General features: G+C 43.1%; 1 protein-coding gene across 13 annotated transcripts in view; it reads right to left on the bottom strand.

Annotated features, from left to right (window-relative positions):
* cep112 (centrosomal protein 112) overlaps window positions 1–12,527 on the bottom strand; it is a 130,777-nt gene that overhangs the window by 105,285 nt on the left and 12,965 nt on the right. For 11 of the 13 annotated variants that reach the window (XR_014873584.1, XM_085155860.1, XM_085155863.1 and 8 more), the window contains 4 exons: window positions 11,580–11,664; window positions 8,836–8,910; window positions 4,324–4,371; window positions 4,139–4,213 (listed from right to left, as the gene is read on the bottom strand). Coding sequence is in view for 12 of the 13 variants with exons in the window: in XM_085155860.1 (XP_085011986.1) it covers window positions 4,139–4,213; window positions 4,324–4,371; window positions 8,836–8,910; window positions 11,580–11,664 (283 nt within the window). In the remaining variant the exon portion in view is untranslated. The remainder of the gene's footprint in view (window positions 1–4,138; window positions 4,214–4,323; window positions 4,372–8,835; window positions 8,911–11,579; window positions 11,665–12,527) is intronic. The other 2 variants (XM_085155865.1, XM_085155868.1) reach the window with 2 other exon arrangements.

The following is a 12,527-nucleotide window of genomic DNA, read 5'->3' as shown; positions in this document are numbered from 1 at the left end:
TAGTCAGTATACAGCGCTGTACTATCTGCTCAGGAGCAGCTAGATGCCATTTCCACAGTCTGATAAGAAGTTAATTTACTGTAGTCTGTCCAGATTGTAAGGCCGGATAAAAACTTTGGCTAAAATTCGACTCTGACATGTGGGGAAATAAATAAACCGCAGCTCTGAATACAGAGTAAGTAAACACACTACTTAAAAATTTCTAACATGAAAACATCAAATACGAAAACTCAAAAGCTGAGCAGTAACTTCATCATCTTGGAACACTGCAGATCCTTTATATCTTCTAGCCTGAAGCGCCATACTGAACTAGTCCCTTTAAAAAAATACTAAGACTCACTAGGTTACTCTTTTTTTTTTTAGCTTTGAAAAGCGATCAGATAAGGCAGGCTACGGCCCTCTAAGTCACAGGCTGTGAGCTCAAGCTCCATCCTAAGGGTCTTAGAATAAAGAGACTGCATCATTATGGCATCAGAAACCAAAGCGTACTTATCTTCAGTCGGGGAATTGTGACCATTAGAATGGTACTGCTTGACACTAACACACTGCCAATCCCTCAGGTCAGGTACCAAGGGGGCGGACGGGTAGTTTGTAGACGGCTTGAACGCACAAACTGCAGAAGAAAGCCTGCGTAGTTTAGTCAGTCTGTCAGTATGTTCCATAATTACAAGACTTAGGCCTATGTATAGCGTAACCTGACTCATCAGTCGACATTTAATTGAATTTCCAAATAAAGGCCCAGCCCTCTTAATGCTAAGCACTGCTAGAGCGCGCTGTAGGATTAGCAGGACTTTAGCAGGACATTTTCCACATTTTCCCCTGTAAGTGTGCACATATGTATAAGCTAAGTTACTTAAAGCAATGGCAGCTTGCAGGGAAGTTTCTCAGCTGCCACTCATTGTTCCACAAGGGGAAAAAAAAAAAAAAAAACAGTCTGCATTTTTAGTAATGCAGTCAGTAGATTAGCAGGAGGATGAGCTTGGTGTGAAAGCTGAGATGTTCGTTAAGCTGCCACCAGCTTAATGGCATGTGGCGTGTATAACACTTTAAACCTGGGTAAATTTCCAACTATGCTTTAAGGATTACGGGGAAGTGATGTCACTGTGATTTCCCAGACCTAACCCAGACAGCCACGGAATAGCAGAGCCGGACAAGATTACGAGAAAAGTTTCTGCATGCCGGCAAAGTCAAAGGGCAACATGGGTTGACTACGAAGAAGGTGCTTTACCCGTACAAACCTCGCAGTCTGTAGATTCAATGTAACAGCTCATGTTTGACTCTTACCTTTTGCTGTAAGTCTGTGTTTTTTTTTCAGCATTTTAAATACCTCACTACAGTGCCCACAGACTGGTCCAAAACACAAGCTGCAGCTTAATACTGTGCCTGTATAAGGAACTGCTCATGGTATGTCTTAAACAGTAGCGTTCCATTTTTTAAATAAATAGTACAAACAGCACTCCCATCATCGGGTAACTGACTGACTTTGAAATTCACCTATGTGGTACTTTATGCTACGGTCACACTAGGCCAAATAGTGGCTAGATTCAGCAACACGATCATAAATAACTGCGACTGTGCGCCTTTGAAACGGATGAAATGGACTCGGACCGGGTCAGCTAACAACTCACAGTTACAGCTGCTGTCTTCTGAGTTACTTTGGTGCATCAAGACAGTGATACAACAGCAATAAGACAGATTCAGTCTGCTATCAGTTTGCGACTGGATGGGGCCAAGTTGGAAATGACACGTGTAACTGTGATAATGCGGTGGTTAACTGTGATACATTGGTGAAAATTGCAAATCTTTTATCGTCTACATACACAAAACTTTGCACTGTTTACAATCAGATTCCAGCCAGAACCCCACAGATCTAAAACAGAAATTCCTCTACAAATATCAAAGTATCCAGAGAAGGACACGTATGAGTGCAACAAATTACAAATTGTTAGTACCAAATGCATTTGTTGTCCATCCGTAATGTATTAAGCCTAAATCACATAAGCTTATATTTAACAATCTAGATGCACTTTTCTTAGAAAACCAAAGTCTCAATACAAGTTGAGACTAAGTGCAATGGATTTCCTGAACTTTTAGTATTTCCCACATTGCTAGCATGTGACCTCGGTAAACGGCCGGCGCCGTTTCCCATGGCTTTCTTCCTAAAAATCCATGCTCATATTCAAGGCTGTTCACATATAAACTAAATCTCGTAACATACTGCGCGCACCAAAAACACTAAGCATATGTTCAAATAACACTTTCACAAACATCAAAAACACTGAATGTCATAAACATTACATTACACAATTTATTGACGGACAATTATGTCGCACTGCACTAGATCACACAGGTGTATCTAATAAAACGGTAACTCACTGCATTAAATATGTTCTGCTGAGGTAAATTTATATTCCCACCACACACGGCTGTATGGAGCCATTGAGCTAGTCTGAGGTGGGATCAAACAGCATAGGACGTGGCTTTAATGTTTTCATAATGGAGTTGCCTCATTCAGTCCGTGCACAGAAACATTGCCTGACTGGTAAAAGAAGATTTACATCCACCAATCACAAACAGATCCTTGTCATGAGAGACCAACAAACCAGACCATTCTTGTCCAAAATGTCCTGTATGTTTTTCCAGCCAGTGCTTACTGACTGGCTGCAGGTATGAAAAGCCATAGCTATTACAGACAAGTCATGCTCAGTTTTATATTTAACAGTGCATTAAAAGGTGGATGGTGGGAGGAATGTGTGGGGGTTCGGGGAAGTTTGGGAGGCGCACACGGGACTTCAAAGCATGTTTTCAGAATAGGATTTTCAGCTTAAATCCACATAAGGGAAAAAAGTGTCATCACTGGGAACTTGCATTATATTTGTCTTTTTAAGAGGCCTTGGCTATTTCAACAGTACAAACAGTGTGTGTGTGTGTGTGTGTGTGTGTGTGTGTGTACGTGGCTGTGTGGGCGTTTAATGCCATAAAGCAACAAGAGAGCTTGTCCAGCAGAGTGTCTCTGACTGTGTTAAATTCTATGCTGTAAGCAATGTGTGTGTCAAGCGGTGGCTTCATGTTAACTCGCTCACTAGCTGGTGAAATAGTTTGCTGAAAAGTACAACAATAATAACATAAATTATATGAAAGCTGTCAGCCATTAGTTTTACTGTTGTAAAACTAATGGCTGTCAGTGCGCCCCAGGGTGGCTGTGGCTACAATGTAGCTTGCCATCACCAGTGAGTGAATGTGTGTGTGAATGGGTGGATGACTGAACGTGTAAAGCGCTATACAAATACAGGCCATTCACCATTCGCCATTGTTGTGGCTACTTAATGTATATGTACACTCACTGGCCACTTCATTAGGTGCACGTTGCAAGTACTAGCTTGGCTTAATGGCTAGCTGGTACTTGCAACGATTTTGGTCCATATTGTCATGACAGATTTGTTGGCTGCACATCCATGATGTGAGTTTCCTGTTCCACCACATCCCAAAGGTGCTGTGTTGGATAGAGATCTGGTTATTGTGGAGGTCATTTGAGTAAAGTGAACTCACTGTTATGTTCAAGAAACCAAATTTGAAATGATTTGAGCTTTGGGATATGACAGAAGAGGGGCACACTGTGGTCATAAAAGGATGGACATGGGTAGCAACAATAATCAGGTAGGCTGTAGTGTTTAACAATACTAACTTGGTACTAAGGAGCTCAAAGTGTGCCAAGAAAATATCCCCCTTATCAATACAACACCACCAGCCTGGATTTTCGATACAAGGCAGGATGGAGTCATGCTTACATGCTGTTTACAGCAGATTCTGTCCCGTCCCTTTGAATGGCTCCTTCCCTGGTTGTAACGAGTGGTTATTTGATTTACCTTCTCTTAAACCCTAGAGACGGTTGTTTGGGGAAAATCCCAGTAGATCAGCAGTTTCTGAAATACTCACACCAGCCCATCTGCCACTAACAACCATGACACATTCACTGAAATTGCCTGTCTTTCCCATTCTGGTGCTCGGTTTGAACATTAGCAGGTCATCTTGACCATGTTTCCATCCCTAAACTGATGGACCAAACCAAGTGGCCAGTGACTGCATAAAGTATGTATATTCTCAGTTAGTGGCAAATTTCTCTCATTCTGGTTCATACCGCTTTGCTCTGTAACAGTTGTGCACCCTGATCACTGGCCAAGTTACTCTTCCCCCCAAAGCTTGACTTGAAAATCTAAGGAGATATAGTAAAGAGAGATGTGGGAATGAGAAGACTCAGGAAATCAAAGACAATTTTCTTCATGTAACAATAAATAAAGTACAAGAGACCCCCTGACAACTTACTGGTGACAAGGGAACGGGCTCCTCTCGCAAATACCTTGGCTTCTCAATCTGAAAGAGTAAACAGAAAAACTTTAGACCTCTCTTTGGCTCCTTCCTCTCTTAACAAAGCCTTACCACTACCTCCACCCTAAGTCTGCCATAAACAATGTGGGGAGCACATCAAAAGCCCAGTGCTATGGCTGAAGCCTCTTCCGTCAACTTGTGTCTGTTTAGAAAGACAGAATGCGTCGGGACACTTCAAGGCTTTGTGTGTGTGGCGAGCTCTGTTTCCGCTCTTGGCCTCTTTCTGCTGTCCCTTTTGTCAACACTCAGGACCGCTAATCTCCAAGCTATCCCTGGTCCATTTACTGTCACGCTGAGACAAATGTGTACACATCCCTGCCAAAACACTGACACAGCGTATTCTTTGATTACAATATGAAACACAGTAGACTGAAAAAGAGCGAGCCGCTAAACCACCTGAAAGTAAGCGGGTCACGGTCCATGTCTCTCTGCAGTGTTACATCAATACACCTCACTAACTGTGACACAAACTGCAAAAATATCTGCTGCTTGACAGCCTGCTGTTTTTGCTTGCACTATTTGACATTTGTTTATGACCCCATTACTTTCCTGTGAACTCGCACTATCATACAGCGTTTCGCTCTGATGCACTGGGGCTGTCTGTAGGGGCTGCCAACTAGCAGCAAGATCACGGCTTTTCAAAGCAGCAGAGCCGACTCTAGAGATGACAGCAATGACGCCCAGTAAACAGTTCTGTTGCTAATCTCTTCAACATAGCAATGAAGGAGGAGAACAAGGAGGAAGAGAAGGAAGAGGAGGGAAGTGTGGGACTCATTCAATGTAAAAAAAAAAAAAAAAAGGGGGGGGGGGGGGAATTTAATGCCGTAAGGTGGCACGGCCCACGCAAAGCTAATCCAGAATGAATGGGAGAAAACAGGACCTGAAAAAACCTCCAAGTTTGGGCCTCAAGCGTTTACAGTTACAGTATGAGGATAAAGACAAAATCTTTGCTTTAGGGTGAGTAACTGTGGCTCCCTGCTAAGTCTACACGCAGGTAAAAACAGGTCATATATTTCACTGCAAGCCCTCAACAAAAGGAAACATCCGAGTTAGACCACTCATCATAACCAGCGCTATAAAAAAATAAATAAAAAATAACCAGCGCTGCGGTGGTGGGTGCAATGATGTGTGATGAATTGCTACTTAAGTCTGGCGAAGGCCAGAAAACAAATCCACATTCGCCAAGTGATGAATCAATCGATATTCTTCTAAACTAGTGCCCAGACTGAAAACAAGAATGGGATTTTCTTTTTATATCTACAGACAGCCAGTCATCACATATGATTGAGCACGGCCCACAGGGCGAGGAAGACATGCAGACTAAATGCTGTGGTGTAATGCTGGCATGGTGCAATGCTAAACTTGGACTCCATGCACATGTATGCCTGTGCACATACTCTTGCCCTGCATGCCTGCCCACACACACACACACACACTCGTCTAAGCATATGTTTGTCCAGCCTCGCAGCTGGCACGGCGTCCTGTGTCATTGAATCCTGACGTGGATGGATGGACGGACACACAAGAGGAACAACACTCCAAATCGCAAGGGATGGCTCTCCAGCCAAAAGAGAGGCCATGATTGATAGCTTCCTAGTTTTGGACTGGTGTTGAGCAAGTCGTCGGCACAGCCCTTTTAACCACAGACAGCCAAGTGGTAGGGGCAACAACTGAACAACTGTATTACATGTGACACAAGTTTAAAAAACTTCTGCCTACAGGTAGTCCAGTGCATATTGCACCCATCTCTAAGGTAGCAAAACTCCCATTTTACATAAAACTAGCTGCTCTAACACACAAACCACATGAAAGTTAAAACAGATGGAGGTCCAGCTGACTCAGGTTTTGTGTCCAGCTTTCCAAGTCTGAAGCAATTTGTTATCCACTGTCCGGTTACCATGCTGACTGCACTCACTTTATTACATTAGGGTGCAATGAACAACAAATCGATATGGACTGCTTCAGAACATCTAAAGAGACGCTAAAGAGACGCTAAAGATGTTCCAGATAAAATGATGCTCAGCTGTGCTGAAATTTCATAGGCGTCGGGCACTTTGAGGCAGCGCATCTATAAAAACTTCTATAAACTTGAGCGGGGCCTGTGTGTATTTGTGTGTGAAGGAACATCTGTTGATTTGAAAGATGCAGGCTAGGGGGAGGGTTGCCAAGCAATGCCTCTTATCAGCGTTTCAACACAGAGGAAAGCAGACCAGTGTGGTGCGCGGCTTCACGTCGGCTGATGGATGCCTCAGATTACCCCTGTACCGAAAGAGAGAGGGGGAATAAAGGGGAGGTAGTCACAAACAGACGGAGAGGACAGTGGATTGGAGAAACGTGCAAAAAGTTGGAAAACAGAAAGGGGAGATTTTGCCAAAATATTAGTGGAGAAAGGAGAAAGGTAACAAGCATGTTAAAGAAAACAAACAAACAAAAAAAAAAACAGAAGAAGAAGAAAAAAAAGACAGTCGAAGGGTCATGCAGGTGAGGAGATAGGAACATATGAGGGCAGGGGGCTTATCAAGCCCAGGCCTGATGCACTCAGATAGAGAAGATAAGAACGATTCACACATCTTCAATTTCTCAGTTTACACAACCTTTCTCTTGCTCCCCGTCCTACCCTGACATCCTACAATAGCGCCAAACTGCCTAAAGGAAGTGTTTTCAAGAGAACAGGTGAAAGGCCTCTCAACCCTTTGTTCGAACGGTGCTGTTAACTCTGCGTCACTGCACTACTGATGCGGATGTACAGTGGGGCAAAAAAGTATTTAGTCAGCCACCGATTGTGCAAGTTCCCCCACTTAAAATGATGACAGAGGTCAGTAATTTGCACCAGAGGTACACTTCAACTGTGAGAGACAGAATGTGAAAAAAAATCCATGAATTCACATGGTAGGATTTGTAAAGAATTTATTCGTAAATCAGGGTGGAAAATAAGTATTTGGTCAATAACAAAAATACAACTCAATACTTTGTAACATAACCTTTGTTGGCAATAACAGAGGTCAAACGTTTACTATAGGTCTTTACCAGGTTTGCACACACAGTAGCTGGTATTTTGGCCCATTCCTCCATGCAGATCTTCTCAAGAGCAGTGATGTTTTGGGGCTGTCGCCGAGCAACACGGACTTTCAACTCCCGCCACAGATTTTCTATGGGGTTGAGGTCTGGAGACTGGCTAGGCCACTCCAGGACTTTCAAATGCTTCTTACGGAGCCACTCCTTTGTTGCCCAGGCGGTGTGTTTTGGATCATTGTCATGTTGGAAGACCCAGCCTCGTTTCATCTTCAAAGTTCTCACTGATGGAAGGAGGTTTTGGCTCAAAATCTCACGATACTTGGCCCCATTCATTCTGTCCTTAACACGGATCAGTCGTCCTGTCCCCTTGGCAGAAAAACAGCCCCATAGCATGATATTTCCACCCCCATGCTTCACAGTAGGTATGGTGTTCTTGGGATGCAACTCAGTATTCTTCTTCCTCCAAACACGACGAGTTGAGTTTATACCAAAAAGTTCTACTTTGGTTTCATCTGACCACATGACATTCTCCCAATCCTCTGCTGTATCATCCATGTGCTCTCTGGCAAACTTCAGACGGGCCTGGACATGCACTGGCTTCAGCAGCGGAACACGTCTGGCACTGCGGGATTTGATTCCCTGCCGTTGTAGTGTGTTACTGATGGTGACCTTTGTTACTTTGGTCCCAGCTCTCTGCAGGTCATTCACCAGGTCCCCCCGTGTGGTTCTGGGATCTTTGCTCACCGTTCTCATGATCATTTTGACCCCACGGGATGAGATCTTGCGTGGAGCCCCAGATCGAGGGAGATTATCAGTGGTCTTGTATGTCTTCCATTTTCTGATGATTGCTCCCACAGTTGATTTTTTCACACCAAGCTGCTTGCCTATTGTAGATTCACTCTTCCCAGTCTGGTGCAGGTCTACAATTCTTTTCCTGGTGTCCTTCGAAAGCTCTTTGGTCTTGGCCATGGCGGAGTTTGGAGTCTAACTGGTTGAGGCTGTGGACAGGTGTCTTTTATACAGATGATGAGGTCAAACAGGTGCCATTCATACAGGTAACGAGTGGGGGACAGAAAAGCTTCTTACAGAAGACGTTACAGGTCTGTGAGAGCCAGGGATTTTCCTTGTTTGAGGTGACCAAATACTTATTTTCCACCCTGATTTACGAATAAATTCTTTACAAATCCTACCATGTGAATTCATGGATTTTTTTTTTCACATTCTGTCTCTCACAGTTGAAGTGTACCTCTGGTGCAAATTACTGACCTCTGTCATCATTTTAAGTGGGGGAACTTGCACAATCGGTGGCTGACTAAATACTTTTTTGCCCCACTGTACTTAGGTGCTCAGACTCACTGCTGTCACTGTGGCGAGCAACAGCACGTTTGACAGCTGCATGTAACAAAGAAGCTCATGGCATGCCCCTGGACTCACCCCCAGGTTCCAGCTGTTGAGACGAGCCTCCAGGTCACTGTCATCGGGAGACATGTGGTTTGGCTCCCCATCCACCTGGGGGGGGGGGGGGGGGGGGGGGGGGGGAACAAGGGTGGGATAAAAAAGAAGGGTATCAACAGCAGGAGTAAAATGGAATAAAATCAGAGCGCTTTTCTGACAGCGCTCTGATTGGCAGTTTGGCCAGAGGAACAGGCGGTGATGGAGGTTATCACTGCCTGCTGATACAATGTAATTTCTCTCTTGGCAACAACAAAAGGGCTCTTTAAAAGCTTACAGATACACAGGGCACCCACATGTGTTTAACTAACAACCCTCTACTCCCTTGTTATCTCCATTTCTCCACCCTTTGCTCCCTCGCTCTCCTCCCTCTCACATACAGCGCTCCAGATGTTTGGCAGTTCCACATCATTTCCGTCACACAGTAAATTCCGCAAGAGGGGCATATGTGCAGCTCGGCTGCCTGTCATTCTTGTTTTTCTCCAGCCTTTTGTTTTACGACGGGGCGCCGGATTTATTTTATGCAGGATAAGTTGAATGCTTGCAGGGGCCTTTGTTGATACAAGATCAGTTTACTCTAGTCGAGGTTGGGCAGCAAGGTTGAAATGGGGGAAATATCTAATAAAGTTGAGAGAGTGATAGGGAAAGGAGATATGTTGTTGAATTTGATTAAGATCTCTTGGAGTGTGGACCTTGGGTGTACCTCAGCAGAACTGCACTGATGCAAAGAAATCGCAGAATGGAATAGCTTGGGATTAAATGCCCTTTCTGATTAAAAAGGCATTAAGGTTCCAGAGCCTCGCCCTCAAACAAACATTTCGATATCTAGGAATGCTGGGTATGCAGGCCACCGGCTGTTCAAAACAGCGTGCTACATTCTCAGAATTGCACCATAAATTCAAAGCATTTCTTTTAAATACAGTACTGTGCAAACATCTTGAGGCACCACTCATTTTTTTTTAATATTTTGATTCCTAGAGGTCAGACTTTCATGTCATTTTTGCTAGTGGTCTTGAGCAATAGTTCTCCAGGCTTTTTAAAGGCCTTTCAAAGTTCTTCTTTGGACATTGGCTTCTTTTTCATTAATTTTCATTCCAGTTATACCTGACCATTTTCACAGCAGTGTTTTTATTTGTTTGTTAAGCCACTTAACTGGCCTATGAATCATTAACCAAAAAAAGTAGCTAACTTAATAGAAGAACCAGTGTTATGTCTGCACATGAAGACATGAAAAGAACCGATTTTTAACCCTGGAGAACCCATGGGGTCAAATTTGACCCCATGGATTAAACTGTAACTTTGGCCTCTTTATTGACAGTCTGGTGTAAACACCAAAAATTTGTTCCCATATCTTTATTTGAATATATGAAAAATGGAAAGATAACATAAGTATAAAATAGTATTTTCGCACAAACAAGATGATTCCCACAGAGTCCCACACTATTAGCTGAAAACGTGGCATATCTCAGCATAGTGTGCAGTCCATCCATCCGTTGTCTTCCGCTCATCCTTTTCGTCCCCAGAACACATAGAAACAAACAACCATCCCACTCAGATTCACACCCACTTTCACATCTATGGGCAATTTAGAATGAACCTAACCTCACTAACCCACGTAAACATAGGCAGAACATGCAAACTCCATACATAAAAGACCCAGCCAGGTGGTGGAATCCAACTCAGGGCCTTCTTGCTGTGAGGCTGATTGACATTGGCCTAATTTCTCAGTACAACAATGGTTCCAAACAACTGTCAGTGTGTGAAAGCATATATAGGTCACTATCAGTCATGGATTCGCCTCCACCAGAGCTCAGACCGCGTGGGATGATTTTGACAGAAAACAGAGCAAACATCCAAAGAGGAGCTTTGAATGTCCTTCAAGAAGCCTGAAGAACTATTCCTGAAAACTACTTAAGGAAATCTTTCCTAAGAGAGTTCAGGGTGTGTTGAAGAATAAAGGTGGTCATATCAAGTATTGGCTTTAAACCTCCTTTACAAGCATTGTTTTCGTTTATATCCTTATATAATTCCATGTATTTTTTCCACATCAATAAATCACTGCACCTATTTCCCACTTTATAAGGAGATGAAGGGTAGCTCAAGACTATCAATAAACCAGGACACAATATTGACAATGTCTCTCAGTGTAATGTGTTTTGCATCTCCTAGTTTTCACACACCTTGGAGGGAGGAGAGAAAAAAAAAAAAAGCACACGGATATACCCCAGTGGGAGGATTCAAACGTGTAAATAATGGCTCACAATCATGGATCATAACAAAGGCAATAACAGCGGACAGCACCACAAACTGCAACCTGATAAAAAGGTGAAGGAACACCTTTTTTAAAAAACAATACTACAATAATAAAGAAGAAGTTGTAAAGCTGTTTTAAGCTGCATTAGCTTTAGTGTCACATTATGTGTGTCAGCTGTGAAGACATTATCGTCATTTTTGCGAAACAGAAACTTGCGGGCACAGGGATTTTCCTCCGACTTCATGTGGAAATGAGTTTAGGAATTCCCAAATTGGTCAAAATTAAAGAAGAAAGCAAAACGTTGGGTCTGCTGTTTGTATTGGCAACAGCAGCCTGGTTGCTGTTAATATTTCATGTCTCATCAACGCTACCACGCAGGGACCTATAAATCTAATTGCTGAATCGTAACACAAACATGCCGGGGAAATCCAGAGGAGCGATTAGAAATTCTGAAGAATAGCGATGAACTAACCATTCTTGTAACTTGTCTGGGTGATTGTCTCAGTGGACTGGAAGACACGGGTCGTGATGCTGCCCTATCCTCATATGGCCTTCTCCTGGAAGAAAAAAAATTGAGAGACAAACACAAATGTAAAAGGTTAACCTACAATATGTGTGTGCATATCTCTGGAGTCTGCTCGAATCGCTCTTTGCATATGAATGTGCTTGCATAGGCAGCCTGCCTTGCCATTTGCACAGATCAACATCTGGCATTGGCTGCATGGTTTGTGGCCTGCACTTCATCCCATCTGAACAATAAATGTCTCTGCTACACATCAGTTTGTTTCCATGCACAGCCCACGGGGCACCAGTCTATGACATGTACAATCGCTTTATAATCACATATCTCAATTGATGCCTCACATTGCATCCGTCATGGTTTAAACAAACAGCCTGATGTGGAAAAAAGCTTATATCAACTGACACACATGCAAACAGGTACGCACACACACATACTCCTCATTCTCACTATCGCCTCTCTCCCACACGCGCGCACACACATCTGCATAACTGAGCTAACAATCTCATTAAGCACTGGCGCACACAAGGCACTTAAAGCCCACTGATGCTAATTGAATGAAGATGTTAGAGAAAGCAGGGAGATGTAGGACAACAGTGAAGAATAAAATAAAAAAGAAAAGCAGCTATCATCTTATAAAGACATCCCATTTCATTGTAGAGGGCACTGTTTCACACTCTCAATGTGGAGCCTCTGGGCATCCTATCAATGCTGTTTTTTGTTTTTTTTTTAGCATTCCTGGTATTCTAAACCTCATTTGTCATGTCATTTAAATGTCATGTCAGTAAACAATTAGTATTCAACTATCGAAATAGCTTTTAAAAAAATACAAAGATGCCTGGTTCACTATCAAAGTGGCATGTATTGCCAATAACTAATGCTCTCGGTTGTGTATTGTTA

The sequence above is a fragment of the Neolamprologus multifasciatus genome, chromosome 4, assembly GCF_963576455.1.
Source record: "Neolamprologus multifasciatus chromosome 4, fNeoMul1.2, whole genome shotgun sequence".
Lineage (NCBI taxonomy): Eukaryota > Metazoa > Chordata > Actinopteri > Cichliformes > Cichlidae > Neolamprologus > Neolamprologus multifasciatus.
This window is presented reverse-complemented; position numbering and strand designations above follow the sequence as displayed.